Here is a 27,319-nt window from a genome sequence, read left to right on the forward strand (position 1 = left end):
TGATTCTAGTTTAAAATGGTAATTAAATCACAATAACATATTCTGATATTTGCAATCCTATGTGTCCCTATGTTTTAATATATATGACTGAATGAATGAGCAAATTCAAATGTGATGATTAAGAGAAAATACATTCAACAACACTGCTATTGTCAGAGTAAGACCACACTGCCATCTTGTGGACAATGAAGGACGCCTTTCTGAGTGATGTGAAAAACTCCATCTGCAAACATGGTAAAAACAAGCTGCTTCTTTATTATAACGTGCCCGCCTCATTTACCTTTAAATTATGTATTCTCATAGAAATTTATAGCTTTATTAATATCAATATATTAGATCGCAAATAATTCTCCACAAAAATATAACTAAAGAACACTACACAAAAAGTGCCACTGTAAATAAGTCTGACACACACGAAAAGACACAATTCATGCTTCAGTATTTACTGCAACCAAGGGTGATGAAATAGAAATAGAATTTAAAACAGAACCAGAATAAATCTGAAAGTTGTCTACATTACATTTCACTTTGAATTGAACAAATGAATTAAGTACACAAATATATAATATACATTTTCAAATGCACTTAAATAACAACAATCCTGGTCAGTGTTTCTCAAACAGTACAATTCTGAATTAACTCAACAGCCAGATACATAAGAAAAGTACTCAATTTATCAAGTAAATATTACATAGAGAGCTTCAAAAGAGGCGTGCTCCTCTCGCTGATGAGTTTTGGCAGTTTGCACAGACAGCTACACGTTTCCTCTAAAGCAGTATTAGTCAGAGAAACAGCATTGACCCCATTAAAATGTTGTGAGCACGGAGCATGCTGTTTGATCAGAGGCATGCTGCTGTAAGTAAAGGCACTCAGCATGGCCTGTAGGCTTCCTTCACCCATGTAGTCCTACACTTGCACTTGTATTCCTCTATGGGTGAAGCAATAATCCTCAGGCCCTCTGTTACCCTCTGTTACTAGAATTCCTCATCTTGGTCCACTGACAGCAATTCTGCTAAACACTTCTTCCATGGTGAGACACAAATACTCGGTGAATACTGCAACTGCATTTCAGTATGAGGAATAACACCTGATGATGTGTGTCTTTGGGCATTTTCAAACCTGTAATTTGTTTTCTCTGGTCCAAATCAGTGGATGAGCTGGTAAACTTGTTGCGTTCTCCCTTTGGTTCGGTTTCTTTTCACACATAAATAAATTCAAACTTACCAAAATGCATCACTGAATGCCACATGAGAACAATCACTCCACTGATTGGTCAAATGTGTCTGGAGTGGGAGCAAGGACATAAACAAAAGAAGAGGTCCTAGCTGCAGAAATATCAAGAGGACAGTGTACTTTGTTGCTAGTACAGGTCAGACGTCGATTCATTCTCTGGCCATGTGCTAGCAACTGTTGATGTCACTCATCCTCATCCCAGCATGCAAAAGTGCACCCAGCTACTGGAGCCATTTTGCTCAAACTCACAGAGTATGCCTTGTAGTTGGGTCAGATCGAGGTCAAATCACATTCCCAACATAAATGAACCATTTCAGAATTTGTTTGTGACCAGAAGGAGGCTACTTCTTCTGGTCACAAACAAATTCTTTGTCTCAGATCTGCCCAAATGAATCGTACCAAAGAGGAAAATGAACCAGAGCAAGATCCAACCAGACTAAGCAACACAGGTTTGAAAACACCCTTAAACTACTTCATGCTATTTGGTTCAGTTGTTGGGTGGGAGGCAGTGTACCATCACTCCAATATACAGTATGTGTACAAGAATCAGCAGGTGGAGCAACTTGCTCTCCTTATGGGCTGTCCAGCAATGTGTATCTACATCTGAGTGAGTCATGGACACACAGCTTTAGCAACTTTGTACATTTTCCACAATGAATAAAATCCAACAGTCAACAAGCCAAAAGGCTTGAGAGTCATTAGAGTGTGCTAGTTTTAGATGGAGGAGAGTTGGCTGTAGGGCTGTGACGATAACTGCATTACCGCAATACCTCAGTCATGTGATGCCTACCGCGGGGTCAAGCTCATTACTGTCATCACTGCACTTTAAAAAAAAAATGTCAACCACAACTGTCATATACAGCAGTCTAATGTGCTTGTGTATATACTGTGTGATATACGGTAATACAGTGGAGACATAGGAGGCTACGTGATATGTTGGAGAATCTGTGTTGCCTCAGCTTGCTCCGGGCACCAGGCCGCAAGACCTCTGCATCGCCCCATAAGAACAACCGCCCAGGGGACACTGAAAGCAGTGTGTGAGGAAGTGGAAGTGCGGCAAGCTTGCATCTAGGCTAGGCTAAAGGCTGACCCCAGTCGACCAGCTCTCCCATCAGTCTTCCTCGTCAACATCCACTCCATCGACAATAAAACAAGACTGCTTTTGACCTCCTGGAGAGAAATGACAAACTGCTGTGCCCTCATCTTCACTGAGATGTGGCTGCACAACAGTCTCCCCGACTTCGCTATCCAGCTAGTCGGGCTAAAAGCTCTCCAGTCGGACAGGATTTCTTCATTGTCGGGTAAAACCCGAGGCTGTGGCCTGTGTGTTTATATTAGCAAAAACAAGTGTACGTAAGCAAGGGGAGGGAGGGCAAACCGCAGGGGACATGTTGCTTTTTCCCCACGGTAAGAAAAAATCCATACCGTCACAGCCCTAGTTGGCTGAGGCATACCGTCAATCAGAAGGCTTGGATCAGGCCACTGTCCTCTCCACAGAGTTTTCTCTTGAGCTGGCTGTGGGTTTGGTAGTGAAGACTCTTGTCCTGTCCTCAGCTTCAAACTCCCTTTAACTCACAGGGTTTTTCTTAGCAGTATTGCTTGAGTAGAGGTATCTGTTTACACCTACTAACACAACTGTAGGGTTGATGTGATGGGCTCAGCGGTTAAAAGACTTGCTGTTTGGTTCAGCACAGGTCCTTAAAGGAGCTACATGTAGCATTTTAGCATCAATACATCATCACCACATCAATTCTGAGACATTAGTATTGTTACTGTAAACAAACAAGACCACTATTGAGTCTTATTTTTATGTAAATGCTACAAAAATGCATGCTTGCAAAGAAAGTATGCCCCAAACAGTAGTTCCCAATCTGCTGGCTAATGATGATACTTGGCCACAAAACATTTGCTGATGGGCTGCGAGGAAACAATGTGATTCAGAAAAAAAAGCTGAAAACTCATTGTTTTCATACCTTATGGGTATTTTTGCAGTAATTACCTTGAATTTTGGCACTGTCTATATGTGCTACGTCTTTCCCCATCACTCAGTCCAACAACAACAGGATGCTAATTTTCCACAAAGGTACGTCATCACTCCCTTAGCAAGTCTATCTGGTGGATGTATTATAAGAGCTGGATACCAAACCAAAAATGGCGCCCATTCAGTCCAATAAGAACTGCTCAGCTGGCGCATACACCAAAAAAAATTTCTAGCTCCCGGGTTTGCTTCCGCCTTGTGTGGCCCACTGAATATGCGCAGTAGTGTTTCCCCTGCTGCCCCACCCATGAGTTCCCGCTCAGCCCATATTTGCATTGTGATGACGTCATGGATTTTTAAATCGCATTTCTCGGCTCAAGGAAAGTTTTACAAATATAAAACCTCTATGGATTGAAATTTCATAGTAAAAAGAGTCATAATTGACCTTGTTTGGAGTTCGAGGTGTCCTGTCAGCAGTTTTACAGATGTCTCTTTTACAATGGTGGTCTATGGGGAAAAAGCTTTTTGGGCCGCAGGGGGATTTTTTACTGCAATACTGCGAGTGACCACTGGGAAAACTTGACTGCAAGGCTGAGCGGTGGAGCCCTATCCAGCTCTTATAATACATCCATGGTCTATCTGCACGTGAGTGTTCCTAAACTAGCTAGCTAACATGAGTAAAAAAAACAACAAAAAAAACCCCTAACGGTTTCAAAGACCTTTGGAGATTGTTTAGAGGACAACGTTGATAGTGAAGTATATTGCACGCTTTTAATTTTCTTTTATTAATTAAATGTATCCATTGTACACTACCTGCCCAGCATCAAATGGCTGACAGAAAAAGTTAGCAATGAGCTTGTGACTATAATAATTTAGGAGGCTAAACACAATTATATTACTCAGGAGGAGACCAAAACAGAGCTAAATGGAGAGTGAATATTTAACTTACATTCCTTCAGGTGTCCAGAATCATGACTCGGATGTTGCTGTGTCTGCTGGTTGGTTAAATAGGCAGCTGTTTGCTAACACGTTAGCAATGTCAACTTTGAAAGAATTTCTTGTCGCTCATAAGTGGCCAAAATAAATAAATAAATAAATAAAAAATTAATGCAGCTTAGAGCTCTCAACCATGGTCTGATTTTGTTTACAGTAAGTACTGTATCACATTAAACACGACAATGGCATGCTGATGTTTCAAAATGCTACATGTTGCTCCTCTAGCAGTATTCTTCTCCCTGTGGGTCAGGCAGGTCATTGAGGTCCAGGAAGATGGAGGTGTTGGAGAGTTTGCGGCCGTTGGATGACAGGTCCAGCAGCTCCTCGGCAGTGCTTGGCACAGAACTGATGTACATGTCCCACACCTGCTCTGGAGAGTCCAGCTCCAACAGCTTCTGCTTGATCTTCAGGTTCTTCTCAATGTTTCTGCGCTTGTGCTTGAACTCCAGGATGGTTTTGGTGTAGCGGTTGATGGTGGTGACTGAGGACGCCATACAGGCTGTGAAGGAGCTCCATGCCAAACTAAAGGAAAGAGACATAAAAAGTGTGAGTCTAATTGTTCAAGAGGTAATAAAATCTCCCAAGAAAAAGGGCAAGAAAAATAGGGAAAAAGGAAACAAATTTGAAAATTATTTATGATTTTGACAAAACAAGCCTGTTTTCTTAATGTCACAAATAAAGAAAAACAGTTTATTATTTCATGATCCCGACAAAACAATTACTCCATCTCAACAAAACAAGCTGTCAAAGCCATTTTTGTTAATTATTATGTGACAGGGAAACAAAACTTATTATGATTAGTGAGAGACAAAACAAAACCTAAAAAATTAATTCCATGATTGTTTTTGACGACATTCCAAATTACACTGATTTAAATCATAAAAACACCATAAATAATTAGTGTAGTTTTGGTCTGAGGCTGTTTGTCATTGTAGATAGTTCCAGAGGAAAATTTAATGCTACAACATACAAATGAGCACATTAATATTCACATTGGTGTTTGAGTCTTAACCTGGTCATTTATATGAGAATCTAGTTATTCATCACCCTGTATACACAGTTATGCAGTATCCAGGGTTTGTATTGTCTGTGTCATTGCAGGTTTACCACCCAACCACAAAATCTTACATTTACATGCCACAGTCTCCTGGTTTATATCAAAGTACCCCAGCTAACGTGTTGGTTTGTCAAAACTGGGGGACATGGTGTTTACATGTACAGAATATAACCAGGATTCTCCAAAATACAGATCACAACCAGTATCCTGTTGATCTGGTTTTTCTGGTTTGAGGAACATTAAAATTGTAACACAGTTTATTACAGAGCTATGAAATCATTTCTGGGAGTTCATGAGTTTACACCAGTTTTGGCCATCAGTAGTGATATAAGATGGGAACCTTCAAACTTCAGACTTAAATGTGACAAAGATATTGTTTATGCTTATTGTACATAAGATATGGTTATGTACAAGGGCCATTTTGCATGGACATTCCTGGACTAGTGAGGTAAAATTTTTACTTTGTGTGATTCATTCATTTTTTTATTTTCCAAAACAGGTTAAAGAGTAATATTAGTGATGCTCAGTGCAAATTGTTTCTTATCTATATAGAAAAATGTTCAAAATATGTTAAAAATTATGAACATATTGTCTGAAATAAAATAACTACAGTGTAGAAAGCCCTATGTAAAGAAGAATTCAACCAAATGTTAAAGATGTGTTGCGTTCAGGTACATTACTATTAACTAAAGAAATGAGTCGGTTTAAAGGTCTAACTGAAGAGTAAAGGTTTGGTTTGTTATGTGATTTAGGTGAGAAATCAGTTTAATGTTTTATTGCTTATTCAATGGTGATTTAAGGGCTACACTTTTTAGTATAATGTCCTTCATCTTTGATGACTTATTCTGATGGGATGATTATAAACATTGACTTGTCTAGTAGGGTTGTTTGCTCCTTTTAGTACCTTTTTTGAAGCTGGAGGGAGATTGCGTTCTTTGGTTGCAATGTGATATGTTCATATATGTGTACAGTATGTATTTATTTCTGTACCTTATCTTCCATGCATCACTTTATATTATTCATTGCATGCAAATCAAAGCTCTTCTTAAACAAACTAAGGCATTACACAAATAAAATATATAGCTGTCAACTTTTTACAGGAAAAAAACCCAGATATCATTCATGGGGTCTGAAGTAAATCTCGATAGTCATAATCTCCACCCAGAGTTATTGAAAGAAACAGAGGTTATTAAAATTATCTTGTTACAAGACCCCCAACTCACATGTATGACCAGCTGTAGTCCCATGTCTGAGGTTTCCAGTCCTCCGGGCCCAGACTGACAGTCAGCTGGAAGGCTGTGGTGAACATCATGTGTGCTACCATCCCCAACAGACCTGCCACACAAGAGAACAAGAGATGATACGGACGTCCTCATCTGAGGGAAGAATGCACTTCTCTTCAATCACCACTTGGTGGCAATATTACATAGTATGAGGCTGAGGAGTCATTATAACGGTATATGTAAACCTGCACGAATGAGTAAACTAATCAACAAATGAAATGTGTCACATAGATAAATTCCTCCTATATACAGTCCAAAAACAAAGAGTCCAAATGAATCTCTCTATATACTAATATTCAGGTGATTTTGAGGCTCATAGTTAGTCATACCTGATGCTGGTATTTTTTTGGCTGCCTGTTTGGGACTGATTACATCACCTGACCATGATCAGATGTCTATATCAATGCACATGCAGAATGCCAACATGTCTTGATTGGGTGAAAACCTGATCTCTAAGCCTGGACAGAAATTCAAAGTGTCAAAACTATGTGCAGCCAAATAACCACAAGATGTTGTACTATATACTGCATGTTTTTGTTTGTGAGATAAAGAGAAAGAGAGTCAATTGGTAAGAGAAGTGACGGTGCAGATTAGCTAATTTAAGAATGCTGCAACTGCTTCTGTCTGTGCATTTATACTTCCACTCCTCTTATTGTCTCTTTTCTCTCTTCTCTTCTTCTCCTCTAGCTTCTGTTTTCCTCTGTTCCTGTTCTTTTTGTTTTTTCCCTTTGTGTCTGGGTTTTTTCCCCTCTCATTTTATGTGCCAGATTTTGTCAGATGAAGCGCAGGCCCTCCTCACACACTGGACTTCTCATTGCCTATAAAATAGAGCAGGAATAATAATAAAAAAAAAAACCCCAGCATGTGTAGCCGACCAATCCGATTACCACATAAGCCCCCCCAAATCCCTGGACTGAACAACAGCGCACCAGATTCAGCACCAAACACCTAAATTCCCATCTCATCCCTATCAATGCTCATGTATATTCCTAAAGATATCTTACACCCGCAGTATTATCATAATTCTATGCAGATCAGAGACAGCTTTGTGTCAGGATGAGCAGAACAAATCTGAGATCCAAGTCTTGGCACGTTCTGTGATGTGGAAATTATGCGTGTTCTTCTCATTCAAGGTCAGGTTCCTCCGTGTGAAGTCAATAAATGTCAGTCCAGGTCGTTTATATTTAGCACCAAAGCACTTAACAAGGATACTCAGCATCATGGATGTGACGCCTCTGATTACAGAGAGAAAGTGAGTAAATGATCCTGATTCAGTGTCATTAGTAAACATGGCTTTACCCTTCAACTGCCACTAGGGGGCAACAAGTTTAACAAAGAATGAATGAATAAATAAACAAGTAAGGGGAAGGTTCTTAATGGATTTATGAGTTTTTTATGTTGCATCTTAATTAGGACATGCCACAAAATCCCCTCATAAAAACATGTTGTGTACAAGCCTAAATGAAAGTTTTAAATATTATGTCCTCATTATTATGGTGTTTGGAAAAACCTAATTTTATTTTGGTTCATTTTTGGAACAAAAATGAACATAAACTATGTGTATAAAAGGTGGTTAAACCCCACCTAGGGTTGCAAGATGAACTTCAATTGTAGTGAAATGATTCACAAGATTTAAAAAAAGCAGAAAAAATGTATGTATGTTACATAAATTATGATTGGAGTTTTTTCCCTTTAAAAATATTAAAATCAGAAAAAGAATCACTGAATTAGTCACGACTATTAAACATGCAACCAGTGACAAGGGGTCACATGTAGAGACTGCGAGAACAGTGATCTTTCAGCGGTTCATTGCATGTGACACTGTGACAATCTGTGTCACACTGTACAGAATAAATTCTTAGGCATGTCAGTATGTGCTGTGAATGCTCAGTGAATCATCGTGCTACGATGCAGTCAGAAAAAACATACTGTGCTATATGCAAGTCTGCATCCTGGTGTATGAGTGGTTAAGACGCGTGCCATATAACCTTAATATTTATTGCATGTCATCACCCCTTTCTCCCTGTGTTTCCTGTTTCTTTGTACCGTCATACTATAAAATAAAGAAAAAAAAATCATTAAAATATATATGCAAGTTGAGAAATGTCATCAGCTCACATTAAACATCTGCACTGCTTTCATGTTTTGGAAATGAAGCAAACAATGTCATGTCGGCAGGTGTTTTCTGCATCACTTTATGCTGTATTCTGATTGGCTGGTTTGTAGATGAAGGTAGAAGCAACAAACAGAGACGTTAGGGTCACCAAAGCTATAAATGAGCTTTTGGTGGTAGTTCTTGCAGTGCAATCTAGGACATGTTGGACAGACTAAAGATTTCATCATGTTTCTTTTGTGATTGTCAACTTTCATCAGCACCCAGAATCAAATACTGTATAGGCACCTTAACAATAAATCTGGAGATATTCTATATTTCTGTTATTATCAACAAATCCAAATACCAAAACCAACAATGAACTCATCCTACTAACAAGTGTTGCTAGTGAAGTCAAAGCCTGATATTCCTTTGTACCATAGAGCTCCATTGTTGTCCAAAAACTGTTGAAACACAATGAGTCACAGCATTGCACTGGATGACATCCTTCATTACCATGAACACTGTAATTTAGAGACACTGCTCTGCTGCTGTTAATCTGTGGCTGTGGTTAATCTTTTTAAAAAACTGAAGTTATATATTTATGATCTGTTTTTAAAGATGTATGTCTTTAGTAGGAAACAATGGGCTTGGGGCTGAGTACTACAGACAGGGTAGGGATGTCAGTATTGAGAGATGACAACACATTGTTGGTTTTATTCTTTTCATGAGATTTGTTGAAATAAGAAAAATGTAGACTATACAAGTGAATCTACATTACTTACTCTACATTGTCAATCCTACATTCTTACATGGTTTGGTTGGTTATAAACAGTAGTCTGTGTTTCTTTTGCATATGTGCAGCACAATCAGTTTAACTGAACAAACTGCTGTTTTTGCAGAGACGGTAAAGTTAATCACCCACACCGTAAGTTCATTTCCTACAGCAAAAAAAGGATCTCTTAGTCTTTCTTCCACACTCTCCTTTTTTCTGTCACATACTCTCACACTACCTCTTCATACTCTCTATAATAAAGGTTAATCTGCTCCCTTCTATCCTCTGGACCTCATTACCATAACCTTAATCTATTCACCCCATTAAAAACAAACAACTTTTAAATGCCTTTCTTAATTCAGAAATTTTACAAGCAGACGAAACACTTTGTGATAAGCTTGGGAGGTTGTTAAAAAGCCAGCATGCTGGGACTTATGCTGCAAAAAAGTGTCTTTTTTTTTCAAGAAGGTTACACTCAATATGAAGTTTACAAGGTTCACCTCCCCTTTTATGCAAACAGCACACTTCTCCAGACAGCGAGTCACTCATAAATAAAACATTGCACATGCAGACGGGGGTTGAGAGGTTCAGCTACTGTTCAACTGAAAGTTAGAATGGGCAAAATGCCAGGGCAAGGTCATGAAAACATAACTCAGTGAAGCTTGAGTTTGAGAGGCTTCAGCAGTGGGAGAGCATCCTGGGTTCAACTCCTGTCAGCAAAAATGAAAAGATTAGGACACCACGACTGGATGACTGAAAGATGGTCAACAATTTCTCTCTGTTGTGATATATTTATACAGAATATGTAAAGTCCGTAAGTCATCGATTTTTCCTGCCTGGTGTCAAATGTACCTAAACCCAAATATTTCCCATCAATCTTTCATGTCTCACCTGTTTGGGAAGAGGAGCCAGTGGTGATTTCTGCTATGATTTTGTATTAAGTTGATATAAGACCTTGTAAGATTGCCAGGAATTGTTTGCCAAGGCAGAGGAGTCAAGTGGGAGCTAGTTAGGATACATTTCACCATGTTACCATCTTTGTTTGGGTGGAGCTAAAAAACAGGAGAATATTGAACTTATCTTCACCAAGTTGCCAGAAACACGAGTCCAGATGAATGCTAATGTTGCTAAAATCCACTCGTTAGGAATGACTCTAAATCAAAGACTATACAGTAGATAATGGCAACTCACTTCAATACAGACTGGTACTAAGTCTATGAACCAGTGTCTAATGAAGACTAGATCAGGGGTTCTAAACCATTTGTAACTTAAGGCTCACCTCTGATTGTTAAAAAAAAACAACCTCAGAGGTCACCTTCCCATATAAATGAGAAAAAAATAAACTGGGCTGTAAATATGTGTTATGCCACTGTCAGCTGTAATGACCAAAATAAATATTCTGCTTACCCTCAGTGAGACACTTGAGCTTGCTTTTGGGAAATAATGAGATCAAGACGTGGGATGGGTGAGAGGCTGACATACAGAGTAGCATTCAAAGTTGCTTTCAGTTTGTTCCTTGCCTTTGATTTTGTGACAATCACAATGAAAAAACCCTGACTCACATAAATAGGAGGTGGTGAAAGGTAACAGAAATTTGCCCGTTATGACAGAGGGGGATACTGACTGGCAGCCAGTATCCAGAGTGAAGCAAGGTCAACTTGTGTGAGCTGAAGCTTCAGACTGCTGTCTGCTGATAGTTCCATCAGTTCATTTTCCAACACAGTGGACAGAGCCATGTCTTCTGAAGCAGGATCCCCAGAGAAAACTAGCCAGCTAGCCAACAGTGGCAAAACACGTTTGTCTCTACCTGATGATGTGTCATGATTGGTGATATTGAAATGTAACTGGTCATTGAAATTGTCCATTTTAATTTGACTTTTTTATTTATGTGAATTCTTGAGCACATCTCTCTCTATAAAGCAAGGAATCTCTGTCTGTCTGTCTATCTGTCTGTATGTATGTAAGTTTGTCCCTCGCATATCTCGAGAACCATTGATCTAATCTACCTCATACCTGGCAGGTGGATTGCTGGGGAAACAAGGAAGTGCAATGTCGATGTATGAAGTTGTTTGGTTTAGCAGTTCTCGAGAAATATATAAAAAATACCTCATAAACAATGTTGATTTGCTTCTTCTTCTGCCTGTGAAGTCAACGAACAGAGATATGGACAGCACCACTCTGCCATTGCAACCTACAATGTGGTCGGAGGTAGGATTACATCCACAGTGTTAATGACTTGAAAACGTTTAAGAGACTTAAGCTCTACTATTGAACTGTGTAACGTTACTGTGAACGAAACTCAGCATGTACGTACAAGACTTAGTACTCGATGTCTCAAGCATGCTCAGAAATATATAAAAATACCTCATAAACAACGTTGCTTCGACAATGTTGATTTGCTTCTTCCTCTGACTGTGAAGTTAATGAGCGGACATACAGAGAGCACCACTCTGCCATTGCAACCCACATTGTGGTCAGAGGTGGGATTACATCTGTAGTGATAATGACTTGAAAAAGTTTAAGAGACTTAAGCTCTACTATTGAACTGTGTGCTGTGAACGAAACTTGGCATGTATGTTCAAGACTAAGTGCTGGATGTATCAATATTGCTTTTGCTTCTTCTTTTGCACATGGATGAGTGAATGAGTGGAAATACAGACAGCGCCACTTTGACATTGCAACCCACATTGTGGTTGGAGGTGGGATAACACCTGTAGTGATAAGAACTACCATAGAGAATGAATTAAAAAAGTTTATATATTTGTAATGTCTACCGATAGCCTGCATCACAGGCGTTTAGGGAGCATTTGTAAATTGTAGCATCTACTGATAGACTGCATGAGAGGCGTTTAAGGGACGGGCACAACTCTCTCTAAGTATTGAGCAGTCGGCCCATTCAGCATCTTTTGAATGGGCACTGCACTAGTTAAGATATAAAAAGAACTAGCTTTGTAAATTCCAACCCCCACATCCCCATTTGGCAGTACCACTGCCTCGGTGGCCCGTTGGATGGCGCTCTGAGGCCCACCTGTGGGCTGTGACCCACTGATTGAGAATGGCAGTACCAGATGTAGGAGCCATTTTGTTTGTTTTGTTAAAGAACTACATGACATCACAGTTTGAGTTAAAATGACGCAATCACTGCACGTCTGTCATTCAACAGAAAAAGACACAGGTGTGTGACATGAGGATGCTGAGAAGAAACTGTTTTTCAACCACTTACAAGCAAGCTATACACTTAAATATTACATTTGTTTTCACTTTAGTTTTTGATCATGAACAAAATTATTTTGAGTACTTTGGATCCACTATGCGCACTATGCAAGCATAATGCACTGCACACTTCCATGCACTCCCACTTATTCATTCACTCATTTGCCCTGCTGCAACCTGACCAAAACCCAGACCTTCAATCAACCCAACTCAGCAAGTGAGTGATTACAGTATATATTGCGCATATTATGGAAGCATGTTGAAATGAAGTCCTTCCCTATAGGTATTCATTAGGATTGACTGAAAGCCATGACACTAGATACCAGTGAATCTGCATACTGAACAATTTCTAAATGAATCATTCCTGATTAACTCTGAATCAGCTGCTAAATGACACATGGTAAATGGACTGTGCTTATATGGAACATTTTGCAGAACAAATAACCCACGCACACACACTCATACCCTGTTGGTTGCGGAGCTGCTCATCTGGAGCAGGGTCTTCCTCAAGGACACTTCAACATCAGACAGTAAATGAATATGAATTACTGATGGAAAATAGGCTTTTGTTAATGTTTTAGATGTAAATAGTCACAAACTGGTATAATAGTTTATAAAGTATACAGTTGTTTTTTTTCAACTATATACAGCTGGGCACTGTAGTTTTTAGCAAATGTTACTCAAATAGGAGGAAATAGCACAGTTGCTGGGGACTATTTTCAGCTGCGGATGAATACACGTTTAGTAAACTTATGAGTATTTCCAGCAGTCGGAAGGTGAATGTGGAATTGACACAAAATAATTAATAACATTGTGTGTGAAGGAACACACCAGCCAATTTAACGGTGTGGGTCATTGATGTGTTTTGTATAGTTTTAGGACAACAATGGAGGTCTATATCACTGAGGCATAAGATATATCGGGCCTTGGATACACACACACACCCACACACAATATTTGTTAGTAGCAATTAATTGTTGGTTTTGGTGTTTTCATGGGATTTGTTGAAAAGGATGTTGTGTACTGTACAATACTGTAAAGTGTTACCATGGAGTTTCCTGAAGTAAAAAGTTCCCAGTTATTTGTAGGAACAGATGAGCATCAAATGACACTAATGAGACACCAAGCAAGTGACACAAAGTTTGAGGGATATTCAACCAGTGAGGGTACAGCCTCTTCATTGCTTCACATGCCAACAAGATCAAAGAGGACTTACCAGACTCTGTACTTTGTCTAAAATCAAAGCATTAGTCAGACTAGGAGAATCCTATCTCAAATTCTAAGCCCATCAATATGCAGCCTTTGGCTCAGCGAGGTCTAAATATCCCGCATTCCTGAGGAGAGTTTCTTCAGACCTTTGTCATTGAAGTCAGAAGTGTTGCACACAAGATTATCTCAACTTTGTTGCTGATCAAGGGCATATACTTTTTGATCTTAAACTGACAGTGTTATGCCCCTGTCAGCTGTAAAGACCAAAATAAATATTCTGCTTACCCTCAGTGAGACACTTGAGCTTGCTTCTGGGAAATAATGAGATCAAGTCGTGGTGGGATGGGTGAGAGGCTGACATACAGAGTAGCATTCAAATTGCTTTCAGTTTGTTCCTTGCCTTTGATTTTGTGACAGTCACAATGGCAAACCCTGACTCACATAAATAGGAGGTGGTGAAAGGCAACAGGAATTTATTGCCTGTTTTGACAGAGAGGGATATTGACTGGCAGCCAGTATCCAGAATGAAGCAAGGTCAACTTGTGTGAGTTGAAGCTTCAGGCTGCTGCCTGCTGATAGTTCCATTAGTTCATTTTCTAACAAAAAGGACAGAGCCATGTCTTCTGTCTTCAGGATCCATAGAGAAAGGGTCCAAAATCTTAAGGTTTCCATGTTGTGGGTCCTCTGGGAAGTAGTCTGCAAACTTTTGTGACAAATGAGTCAAATGCTGGGTTATAGCACTGGATATGTTGACATGAGGAGAGGCTTCCAAAGTTTCACTTAGGAGTGAAAACATCTCAAATCCTCCCATCTTTTTTCTTGAAGCCCTCAATTTTGTCTGAAACCAAAAACACTGTTGTTTCTGCCTTTCATTTATATATTGAGCTGATTTAACTGGTCAAATATATCTGATAAGTAGGCCAGTTTTCCACAAAAGTGACCATCAGTGTAATACGCAGCAAGAGAGAAGTGCTGCTCTTCCACCAATGTGTGCACTTCTTTTCTCAGTTCAAAAAAGTGATTAAGCACATTTCCACTCTAAAGCCACCTTACTTCACTGTGGTACAAGAGCTGCAAATGATCAGTATAAAGTCTTTCATACAGAGCAGCAAAACACCTTGAGTTAAGTGCATTTTTCTGAATATAGTTAACAGTTTTCACAGCCACGTTCATGACTTCATGCAGTTCTGGTGATATCTACTTTGTTGTAGACTTTCCCTATGTAAGAGACAGTGCGTCCACTCGGCGTCTGGCGCCCTCTCTTGGATCTGTTTGATAACACCACAACGTATTCCTGTCTTTGATGCAGTGCAAACACCTGTATTTCCAATGAAGATCTTTTCTGGTAAAGTAATCATCAAGGCAGCGCAGTACATTATCTGCCATTGTTCTTGTGGGAAGCTCACAAACAGTAGATCCTCGTGATACAGTCCCAGCAGTATCTTACAAAAACTAACAATAAAGTGGCATTGCTAGTGTCAGTCAACTTGTCCAGCTGTATGGCAAAGTATGGGCTTGCCTTTATCCTTCAACAAGTTAGCATTCGATGTCATCACTCATGTCAACAATTCCTCTACTCATGGTGTCATTGGAGAGTGGTACTGACTGCATTTTGGTTGCAGCTGCCTCCCCTAGTAACCCTCGGCACATATCCACAGCACTAGTCAAGTGCTCTAGGAGCTACACAAGCAGCAACCATAAAGCTAGCTCTCAAATTGTCTTTTGACTGGGTTTTTAAGGTGGTGATGACTTTCTGTTGTGCCTGAAGCCCGTCCCTTTTCCTTGGGAAATATTCTATTGGCTTCCCAACACATCCCGGGTGCTTTGAGTTTAAGTGCCTCTGGAGCTTCGATGGTTTTAGCGCCTCATTTGACAGGATTTCACCACATTCAACACACTGTGTTTTTGGCTCAGCATCACTGCCTGCCATTGTGAATCCAAATTTAATGTATTCAGGGTCATATTTCCTCCCCACATGCTTTGGAGCTGTTACTGGTGCAGGGTTGTCTCCCACATTACTTTCTCATTTCAAAAAACAATCCATTTTGTGTCACTGCATCCGCGGGTACTTTAGCTAGCTAACAGTGGCAAAAACGTTTATGCTTGATGATGTGTCCTGATTGGTGTGGTGATATTCAAACGTAACTGGTTATTGAAATTATGCGTTTTCTGCCGTTTTTCATTTATGTGAATTTTTGAGCACATTTAGATAAATTACCAAAAAAATAATAATTTCTCAATTTTAAGCTAACCATTTGGCAATACCACTGCCTCGGCGGCCCACTAGATGGCACTCTGAGGGTTAAGAATGGCTAGTCTTGGACACAGTTAAATTTGGCTAATATTTTAACTTGAGAAGTGTCTTCAGTTTAACAAGATACAGTCCATATCAAAATCTTCTTTGTTTGTTTGATTGCTATAAACACAAGGCTCCATACATTGTCCCCCTATCTAGCCTGGTTTTTGTCTGTTGAGGCTTCAGTTTTATGGCGCAAAGTTGGCAAATACACTGAGATTCCTTTATTCTCTTTCCAGCATCTCATTGAATCTAGGCCCTCAAGAAGTCAAGCTATTCTAGAGTCAAAAGGCATCTTCACTTGTACTAGCAAGGTGTTTCTGACCAAATAGATACAATATATACTGTATGTTACAAATGTTAAATATCTGTGACCATGTTCAAAGTGTGGACCCAGGGTGTACAGGGGGTACAATTCCTCAGCCTATGGCTCTTTTAGACATTTTCTCAATCTGACCTGTCAAGTGACTAAAACGCTGCAAGTCACTGCTACTGAGCAGAGTATCTTTCACTGCTGATTCACTGCCCAGGATGTGGTGGTCAGGCTCATTTTCACAGAGTGGATTAGAGAGAAGGTCATTGTTAATTCCTCCGCCGAGAGAGGGAGGCAGACTGCAAACTGGCTGGAAATCTTCTCAGGGGCTGAGTAGCTGCAACTGGCCTGAATATGTTGTGGGACAAATGCCAGCATGGAAACAAAGAAGGACTAAACAATAAATCAGTATTGTTAATGTTTTTGACTTGTGTACTTAGTTGTTCAAAATTGAAATTGACATTTTATATATTTTCTTGCAGTGATAAGTTCTGACAGACAGTCTTGGCACTGTAATTTCATTGGTGCAATATTTGTCTATGGCAATGAAAAGTTGGATTATTGTAACAATTGTTGTATCAACATTTATTGGTGTTACAGGCCAGTCAGTAATGCACCACAGAAGCTGACAGCGTTTAGGAGCATGAGGCAGATATTTAGAGATGAGTCTGACAGCTGCAACCATCCACTCCCAATAATTTGATTAGATATATCTGATTCTCAGTTTGATGGCAAGAAATCATGATGTGACTCACCTGAGAGCACAGTGAATATGGCAGCGAAGGCGTTGAGCTTGAGGCCGTCGATGACATTGCCAAAATGACACACCTCTATTGACATGAGGATGCCTCCAGTGGACAGCAGGAGGATATACAGGCACTCTGCAACAATGCACAGCCACAGCACTCCTGCGGAGAGAGTTGGAGTGATAGCAAAGGAATAGCAAAAAGGAAGAGAAAAATAGATATTCATGTTGTGGGGGTGGGGGTAGACATGGTTGAGTGAATGATGGAGGGGGTGTAGGTGTAGGGAAAGAGATGAGAAATGGGGGGTTGGGGAATTGAGAAAGAGTATGGGTAAGCAAGGGCAAAGGAAGATACAGGGAGGAAAAAAGAAGTAGAAGGAAGGGGAGGAGAATGAGTCGGGAAAGGTGGACAAGTGACCCTGTCACCCATATCATTAACCTTCACAGTCAGAGAAAGGATATATGATCTACCAAGAGACGCGCAACATCCTGAGCTCAGGTCAGTGTGCGTGGTAGGATGAAATATCAACGGATTTAAAAACCTGCAAATTTAAGCTGTGGTGTAATTGCATATAACACCAAAGGGCAGGTAGTTGTTGTGTGGTTAATTAATCACAAGGTGGACTAAAGTAATATGCCTGTTACCCAAAATATCCCTGTATGAATGATGAATAGAGTTAAATCCTTCAGCTAAAAGAGACCTTTTAACCTGCTCTAAATTAAATTCCACACCAAAGTAAAAGATTTCTCCACTTACATTTATAGTAGCAGGGTGGGGAGGATTAAGGAAAATGTTATTAGAAGACATTTAAAGCCCTAAAAGTGGCTGCAATTAAATGCATTTCATCAGAGCTTTCGTTTTGCTTTGATATATCTAATATTTTAATCATATGATACCAGCATGTAGCATAGCAGCATCAGCAGATGAAATTTCAGCAAAAGAGACTGAAGCTCTCATGTGGATATATGTAAAGCCAATGAGTTGTGTGATAACAGAGCTCCATCATGTCTAAATGCACTAGCATCTAAGCTGCTGTTTCAGTGTACTCTTTGTTTCAGGGTCAGTGTCTGGTCTTTTTTAAGGAGAGGCAAACATAGAGCAGTCTGGCGCCAGACCTCTGAATCGCTGCCCACATCATCCTATTTTTCTGGTGTTGTGTTCATTCATGGCTGTTTACAAAGTTAGAAAAACAGCCAAGCACATCACAGCTTTTTAGGCAGGATTAAGAATGGGAAAACATAATTTTCCTGTGCTAGACAGGCAGAAAAATGGCAACAAGTGAGGATGAGACTGATGAAACTACACTGTTAATTGACTCCAGAAAATGAAGTTAAGTTTGACATTTTGGGAAATGCGCTTATTTGCTTTCATGCTGAGAGTTACAGTAGATGAGAGAAATACCACTCTCATGTCTGCGCATGAAGTACAGGTACTGCAGCTTCCATGTCCAATAGAAGGCAATTAGCTTAGCTTATCAAGTAAACTGGAAGCATGGCGAAAAAGCTAGCCTGGCTCTGTCCGAAGTTAAAAAATACACCTTCAAGCACCTCTAAAGCTGATTAATTAACATGTTGTATCTAATTTGTTTAATCTGTATAAAAAACACAAATTTTAAAACAACATTTTGTGGTTTTACAGGATTACATGTTGTAGCTTTTTCTGATGAACAACAAACCTGTGTTCACAATTGTATCTGTGCTGTTTTAGCGGATGGATAAACGGATAGTTACAGCACATAACTCCTCCTAAAAACATAAATTGTCATTTTTACATTTCTATTTTTCTACGGACTAAATTATTGTGATACAAGAGAGCCAAGCTAGCTGTTACTGCTGTTCCTGGTCTTTATGCTAAGCTAAGCTAATCACCTCTCGGCTCCAGCTCTGTACTTAGTGCACAAACATGAGAGTGGTATCGATCTTCTCATCTGACTATCACTATGACAGGGAATAAGCGTTTTCAGGCATTAAAGTGGGCCTGAACAGCGTTCTGGCATTTTCAAAAATAAATTGGATTGGCAGTTTCATACAAAATAATGTAAAGCAAGTTCATTTTTCGTGTGCTGCATCCTGGTGTTCCTTCCAGCTGATGCCATTGAGACACTCACTCAACAAATCAGAAAGTAATGTCATCCCACGGCCCCGCCCTACATTCAGCACACGTCCTTCTTTTCCATCACTTCCCCTCAGTGGGTTCATACATGCAAATGCTGATAAAACTTGTGGCTGCAGCATCTAGCTAGCTACAGAAGGGGAGCCATTCTAAAGTTGTTTTTTTCTGAAGTGGTAGGTAATTTCAAATGCAACGTTTCAAACTTACTCAACAAACTCAACAAATATCCCCAAACACACAAGCTGTTAAGCTAAGCTGAGCTAAGCTGCTACGGGGGTTCTTGACTGACATCGCAAGCAGCGCTGGCCAGGGAGATAGGCAGGCACACTTACACCCCGACCAGCGGTGCTGGCAATGTCAGGAATCCCCTACAAGGGCCCTGGTCTGTCTGAGCTCACTGTCAGCGCGGGTGGGGTGGGGGTTGATTTTAGCTCCGCCACACTGGTCCTGCTTCTAGTATGATGAGCATAAAGTGTCCTCAAATTGGGATGAGTATTTCCCCATTAGAAAGTACATTATTAATGTTAATGTGTGATAATGATAAAATTTAAAGCTTGGATAGGTAATGTCATTCATTTTAGATTTTTTTTTTAATCAGACAGTGGATATGTCTATGATGAGTTGTTGAAGTTATCTGGTTAATTCAAATGCTGCACAGCCCAGAGCCACAGCAAGAAATGGGTGCTAAAGAGAGGGTCAGCTGATCACATAGCCTGTCCACAAAGAAAACAAGTCCACCAGAGCTCACAGTGCAAATCAATTTGGGAGTTATTTTGAGGCGAGTCATTTATCCCTGCTGCACCGTTACACCCGATTTTAGGGTCCCCCACCTGCCAAATCCCACTTTAACCCCTGAGCATTTTTACCAAAATGTGAAAATTAACTTTTAAGACTTGTTATTTTTCTGCTTAGCTTCACTTTTTTTCCCAAAATTTCAAACAATTTCTTAAAATGGTTATATTTCTTTAATGTAACATACATAATAAAACATAACAAAATTAAGTGCTTCTGGCAGCCGCTACTGCAGCTTCCATGTCAATTGAAAATGACGATAGCAGGATGGATGCGTCACTCGCTAGTGTCTGACCAGGGCAAAACAACCTTTCACAAAGAAAACAGAGTGAATAATGACGTGAAAAGAAAAAGGCAATTCAATCTGATTATCAGGCTAAACATTGCAGATGCACTGACCGGCAGGTTTCAGCACAGGGGGAGGGCTGAGGGAACTGATTAGAAGGAATGAGACTCTATGGAAGTGATTGATTTGCTAGAAAAACACTTTCCTTATTACCTAACAGTGCAACATATTAGTTAAACCACACTTCTGTGGTGTCACTCCTCCAGGAACTATTGATTTTGCTAAAATACTGATGATTCAGCCTTGTTGTTGACTTCATCACAGAAGATGCAGAAAAAGTAAGATTTATCTGTTTGAGGCAGGGATACTATAAGATAATGCCTCAATGTGCCATGATAGACATCCGTTAATTGCAAGAAACCAGCATTAAGTCTTCTGATGGTGACTTCAAATTCAGTGTAGACTTTTAAGATGAACAGCAGCATACATGTGGCTCTTGGTGGCCAATTATGATCTACCAACTGTCTGCTTGGTAAAGGGAATCAATTGGGAGAAAGGCTTTGACATCGTTTCATCACAACAACAAAGGAATTTCTATTTCTTTTCAAAAAAGGTCCACTTCAGTCAAAAATGGTCACCACAGAGCTAAGCAGCTTACTCAGATCAATCAGGAAACAGCCAAAATCATGAGATTTCATAAAGCAAGACGATTTGAAACCTGAAAAAGAAGGTTTGTGTCTTTTAACTTCTCTTAAAGCCATGAAAGCAGCAAAATAAACTTTTTCATTAACTGGAGGATGTCTTGCTGCTTTACTGCTATATTTTACAAACATCTTGACATTTAATCTCTGCAAAAATGACAAATCATCCCATGTTCCTTTTTCATCCGTGAGATGGCATGACCTGTCCATATGAAACTGAATCAATGGATGGACAAACAAACATGTATACTGTTACATTTGTTTCATGCAACAATATTTAATAAACTTGTATGCTTACCTCTTTCATTGGAAGGTGCAACATAAAGGAAACTTCTGCAATTTTCACCTGTAAAAGATTGCAAATGAGACACGTCATTGACGCTCACTGACAGAATAGCACTACTGCAACAGGCTGATGAGTGAGACAGGGGGCTTCATCTGTATTCCATCAATTTTCCAGATTTACAGAGAGTCACATTCAGGCTGTTTCACTTTGTGTGACATAGATAAAGCTGTGATTTTCAATCACCGTTTGATCCAATCTATGAAGGGATTTCCTTTTTGTGTTTGTGCAATAACAAGCTCTGCCACCTCCCCCAGTATTTCAGAATCTCTGATCTACCCTGTAGCTGTGTTCTTGCCACAAGTGTGTGGGATTTCACTGTCTACAGAACAAATGCTCGTATGACGTTCTAGACACACATAGCCATGTATTCCTAGATCCACAGTTGAAGGACCATGCAGCTCTCAGATGGCTTATCTGGACGTGACCCATGAATCAGTTGAGCAGCTTCCACAGACAACAGTAAGTGCTGTACTGTAGGTAAGAGAATAAAACATCAGCTATGAATTGGATATACTAAGCCTTTAATCTGGCTTTTCTCCATGTTTTTCAGAGGCATTGAAAAATAGCTGCAACAAATACTTGATAGTATAGTAATACTTGAAGAATAATGTAGCACATACATTTTCTGTCAAAATGTATGTGCTACATTATTGTTTAAGCCATTTTTAAGTAAGAAATGTCAAACCATCTCTGATTTCAACTAAGGATATTTTATGCTCTTTGGTTTTCAGACTTTTGATCAGACAAAACAAGCAATTTGAATATGTAAACTAGTGATGAATATTTTCTGCCATTTTAATGGGCCGAGATTAATGGAGACAACAATCAACAGATGAATCAGTAATTAAATTAGTCATTATCTGCAGCTCTTTAAAGAAAAAAAGATCCACAGTTCACTAAAACCTTGCATTAATATCCTTTAGATGATCACAAAAAGGCGGCTCATATTCAGGTGTGGTTAGAGGTGTATTAAAGATTTGAGATAATACTCTTTTTGTGATATTTATCATTTAACTTTAAAATGAATTTCTGAGATTAATTACTAAATGTAGCCTGTGTTAGAGCAGGTTTAAACGTGCTGAAGGAAAATCCTATTGAACGCACGACTTTGCTTCATTTCAGGTTTTGCTGGATCGACGCGCCTCTCCGCGCGCACCGCCCGCGCTCCCAGCATCAACCCGGCGCCTCCTCTTTCAAAAACTTACCGGTCATGTTGATGTTCTGCTCGCAGGAGAACCAGATGCCGGTGTGAAACTTCCTCATCACGTACTTATCCTCCCCGGTCTCCCAGATGTACTGCACCAGCCGCGTGTCGTTGAGGTTGGAGCTGTTGAACCTGATGCAGAACGACTGTTTGGTGGTAACCGGGCCGGTGCAGAACGGCTTCACCACTTTCCGCGTCCCCTCGCACCAGTAGCTGGTGGTGAGAGCCGACACGGCGAGGAACAAGGCGAGGAAGTTCAAGGTGAGAGCCAGCGACGCTCTCCGCCGCCGGTCTATCCCCATAACGGCGACCGGAGAAGTGAAGGCGCGTAACTTAATCCCTCGCCTTGTATGACACCGGATTCTGGCGATTTCTCTTCAAATCCTCATAATCCGGTTATTCCCCTTAATATATCCGCGGCTAATTATCGTGGCGCGCCTGGCCCCAACCGTGCGCTCTCACATCTGCTCCTCCAGCGCAGCTCACTCTCTCATTTTGTAGGCTGCCCCCATACCCACCTGATACACACACACACACACACACACACACACACACACACAAACACACACGCACGCACGCACGCACACACACACACACACACACACACACACACACACATACACACACACACACATGGTCCTCCATGGGTCCTTGATGGAATTTCTCCCCCTAAAAATCATCACATGTACAACAAACCATTTCATAGAATTTAATGATGCTTTTCTCTCTGTAAATCCACTTATTTCATATGCTGCTGCACATATTTCAGGAATTTTATTGCCTTAGTATCTAGACACGAAGCAGGATGATGCATCTTACGTGCGTCAAAGCAATTAATACGCTGAAACAGGCTGTACTGAAAACAGGTGGCATCCCACTGGCAATATTTAAATAAAACTTGTTTAACAGTCATATGAGCAATTTGCTCAAGTATATATTTTGCCAAAGAACATATGACATGATTCGTTATCATGTTATCACTCCAGCACGTTAAAGCGCCTGTAAAAAACTATTCAACCACGTTTAGGCTTTTTAAAGGGCCATTCAAGCAATTTCGTATAGCACTTCTCTGAGGTTTAAGATTAGAGTTTGAAGCAGCAGAGGCTGATTTCTTGACACATTTTAAGCTCCAAAACACTGGTTCCTACATTTCCCATAATGCGACCAATGGCCTCTTTTTGTTAAAGACCCCGTCTGCCTGGTCAATACTCACATTTTTCACGCCCTAAATTTGTAACATTATGACGTTATGTTACACATCGTTAATCTCAGTTCAAACTGAGATTAACCTGATGGCATCACTGATACATCCTCAGACTGGACAATTCTCCTTCATGTTTTTTTATGTTTTACAACAAAATGTATCTTAATAAAATACAGATAACGCACAAAAAAACGATGGTGTTTCACAAACCTTATTATGACACCTAAATCATCACTGGTGCAACCAGTTATAAGAGGATTTTAAAGGCACTGCATTATTTCTATAGGCGCTGTACAGTATGTTTAAACTTCATTTATTTGAACAGTTAAAATCAAGTAAATTACACAGGAATGATAATGGAAAGTAATGCACAGGAGAGGAGAAAACCCCTTAACGACTTGTTCATCACCTTTGCCAAAATAATATAGAACAGTATTCACAATGTCAAAGAGGTATATAGGTTATGGCTTAAAAAATAACAATAATATCATATTGAAAACTGACCTCTACTGGTGACATGTTTGAGAAATGGAAGAGTTGTTTGAGTATAAGTGATCGACTGTATCAAATATTTGCAAAATATCATAAATTGTAAGAAGCTGAATTTCAAAGCAGGTAGCTGGCTCAAGGTCACTGTGTGGCAATTAGTTTGTGGTTATTTTAATGAATTGCAAATGTGTTTGTTAATACTTTATGCACTACAAATGTGCAATATAAACTGAAATGTCAAGGGCCTTGAGGCGACAGTTTTATTATAACTAGTCTTGAGGCCCCTCTCTGTAGATGGACACGGAGGTACAATGTTCTTATTTAATAAATAAAATTGTGTTTAATCAGGACAACACAGACATATTGGTAATTATGAACTAATATATATGATGTTCAAAGAATGAGTGAAACAGGGGGTCAAAGAGCTTATTTTTGCCTGGGGGCTACCTGCGAGGACCACTGGTGCATGATGTGATACATTTTGGGATTTTTGAATGACAAAGAATCTCATCCTGAATAACAAAAAAAACAATGAAAAAAAATGTTATATAATGTATATTTAAAAATCTCTCCCTCTCTACTGTTTTTTTCTTTTGAAATGTGAACCCTTTAACCCGAACAGTGGAGCAGCTGCAAATCCTGCATAAATACATGTTTCATTTTTTTTTGGGCCAGAACATCTGGGACCTCTAGCAGATCCCTCCTTGAAAGGAGAGAAAAAATAACCGCTGACAGCTAAAGTTTATCACTCTACGAACAGACAGATACCACCGCCACGTAATTGCCACCGGGGGAATAGCTCTGCTGGAGCTGGGTCAGTGTGGGCAGGACCGCTCTCAATCAGGAGAGGAGACACAGAGAAATCTATGAAGGTGGTTGGTTAAACAGTTGGAGGTGTGAAACCCAGCTGCCAATATCTCCGGTTTGTCCCGAGTCCCTAATATCTCTGACAGGTTTTTACGAGTGTGTATATGTGCTCGTCTACAGATATTCCGCACAACGTGGTGTCAGTCAGTAATTTCCTCTGTCTTACATGTTGTAGATATGAATAACAGTGGGAAAAACTGTGTGTGTGTGTGTGTGTGACATGGGGAATGTGTGTTAAAAGGAGGCTGTCGAGGAACTGCAAACGCTTGTCCCGTGAGATTAAAAGTCATCATTCTTTCCTCATTGCCCCCCCCCTCCTTTCTTCTGACCTACACTACCCCATTACACACACACACACACACACACACACAGCAGCAGTTTCACGCTGCTGTACCCACAGAAGCGATACAATACAGCCGTTCAATTTCAACCCCCTTCACACTCTTCCCGGCGTCGAACTGTAATCATCATAATTAATATCAGTGATGTATGCACTGCCTCTGCTTCCCGTCACACCCAACATATCCTCACTGTGTGTGTGTGTGTGTGTGTGTGTGTGTGTGCGTGCGCATACAACTCCCATGGGGCACGAGAGATAATCAATAGTGGGTTGCATGGATCTGACATACACTGTTTGAGCCAGCATCCCCAGGCCTGTTATCCTGATTCGAGGCAGGCTCTCTGTCACCTTCAGGTTGATCTATACGGTAGCTGTAGAGGGGGGTGGATGGGAGGGGGGGGTTGGACTCACTTTGACTGGAATATCTCGCCAAGGGCCAGTGCCGCTGCTTGACTCATTCTCTGCCCCGAAGCCAGGAGAAGAAAAACTCCCAAGGACGAGCGGTGTGATATATTCTCATCACATGTGATGACCTTGTGGGAGCCTGATAAAAGATCTCAGGTGTCTTGTGTGCTGGCTGTTTTTTTATCAATATGTGAGGATATGTGAGCAATAGAGGCGCAGAGATAAATACTGGAGCGGTGGTTTGCATAGTCAGCTCAGATGATGGACTGTTGGAGTAAAGGGTGCTGCCCCTGCGTGAGGGCAAAGAAGCTCCATGTCTCCTCATTTTAATATTTGATTTATCTGTATACATTTAAATTTGTATGTATCAATGGGAAGTTGACAGAGTGCTGTGTTATTTCCCAGCATGCTTTACATGAAACACATTTACATTTGAAGCTGTGTCAAATTTCAGGGGCTGGATCCTCTAAAGTTCACATTTCTTGGCCGAATACTGAAAATCATAACGGACTGATGAGCCCTGTTCCATTTTTAAGCTTAAATGCATGGATGCTTTAAACTTTTTCTTACATACCTCACAGATTGAGCTGCATATTAATATAATATTGCATCATTTAAAGATGACAAAATCAAATGATTATTTTTTTTACAGTGAGACAATGTCTCCATGAAGCCAAACAGGAAAACACAACATCATATGTTATCAGTAGCAACCTGGATACCGGTAATGAAAAAATGTGACACCATTGCAAACCTGGAGTCTCTGCTGACTCTATAAACTTCTTAGTGAAAAAAAATGAGAAAAACAGCAACTTTCAAAATTTTTGACATTTTGACATTGTTGAAAAGAAATAGTTTGAGGAATAGCAGGGAGCTGAGGGCTTAAAGGGCAGGTTCACAGTTTTCACGTGTCCATATGAACAGTGAAAGAGGTTTTCCTCACTGTAATCATTCCTCCTGTTCACACTGGTTATTAAAAAGATCCCCTTCAAATGTGCTTTCAATGTAAATGATGGAGGCCAAAATCCACAGTGTGTCTACACAGTCATTTTGAAGCTTATATGAGGCTTCAGCAGTCTGAGTTAGTCATATCCAGTGGATATCATTTACAGTCTTTAGTCTTTAGTTTTAGCATCAAATTCTCTCTTTGTATTTCCTCAGACAGTGTTTCCTTGTTGAGCTGCGGTGGGAATATAGTCACAAAAAGAGAGACTTTGGCACTGAAAAGATTAATATTAGCTTCAGATAAACTTTTAAATACATTTTTGCACAGGAAGAGGACTGTGGGTTTTGTCCCCCATCACTTCCATTGTAAGTGCATTATGAAGGCATCTTCTAATGGTCCGTACGAACAGGAGCAATGAGTACAGCAAGAAAAACGT

The 27,319-nt window shown here is 40.0% G+C and overlaps 1 protein-coding gene across 1 annotated transcript; it reads right to left on the reverse strand.

Moving 5' to 3' along the window:
* Positions 1 to 254: 254 nt before the first annotated feature.
* On the reverse strand, positions 255 to 23,587 carry gsg1l2b (gsg1-like 2b). The gene is made up of 5 exons (XM_067576584.1): positions 22,634 to 23,587; positions 21,381 to 21,428; positions 17,201 to 17,353; positions 6,488 to 6,599; positions 255 to 4,729 (listed from the first exon to the last, which is right to left on the reverse strand). Exons 1-5 carry the CDS (start codon positions 22,932 to 22,934, stop codon positions 4,429 to 4,431), a joined length of 915 nt encoding a protein of 304 aa, XP_067432685.1. The 5' UTR covers positions 22,935 to 23,587; the 3' UTR covers positions 255 to 4,428.
* Positions 23,588 to 27,319: the final 3,732 nt, after the last annotated feature.

Source organism: Thunnus thynnus, chromosome 20, assembly GCF_963924715.1.
Source record: "Thunnus thynnus chromosome 20, fThuThy2.1, whole genome shotgun sequence".
Lineage (NCBI taxonomy): Eukaryota > Metazoa > Chordata > Actinopteri > Scombriformes > Scombridae > Thunnus > Thunnus thynnus.

Coding starts and splice junctions, on each gene's coding strand:
- gsg1l2b (XM_067576584.1), bottom strand. CDS start 22,934: ATGGGGATAGACCGGCGGCGGAGAGCGTCGCTGGCTCTCACCTTGAAC. Junction 21,429..22,633: donor GCAGAACATCAACATGACCG/GTAAGTTTTTGA, acceptor AATCTTTTACAG/GTGAAAATTGCAGAAGTTTC. Junction 6,600..17,200: donor CATATTCACTGTGCTCTCAG/GTGAGTCACATC, acceptor CTTGTGTGGCAG/GTCTGTTGGGGATGGTAGCA.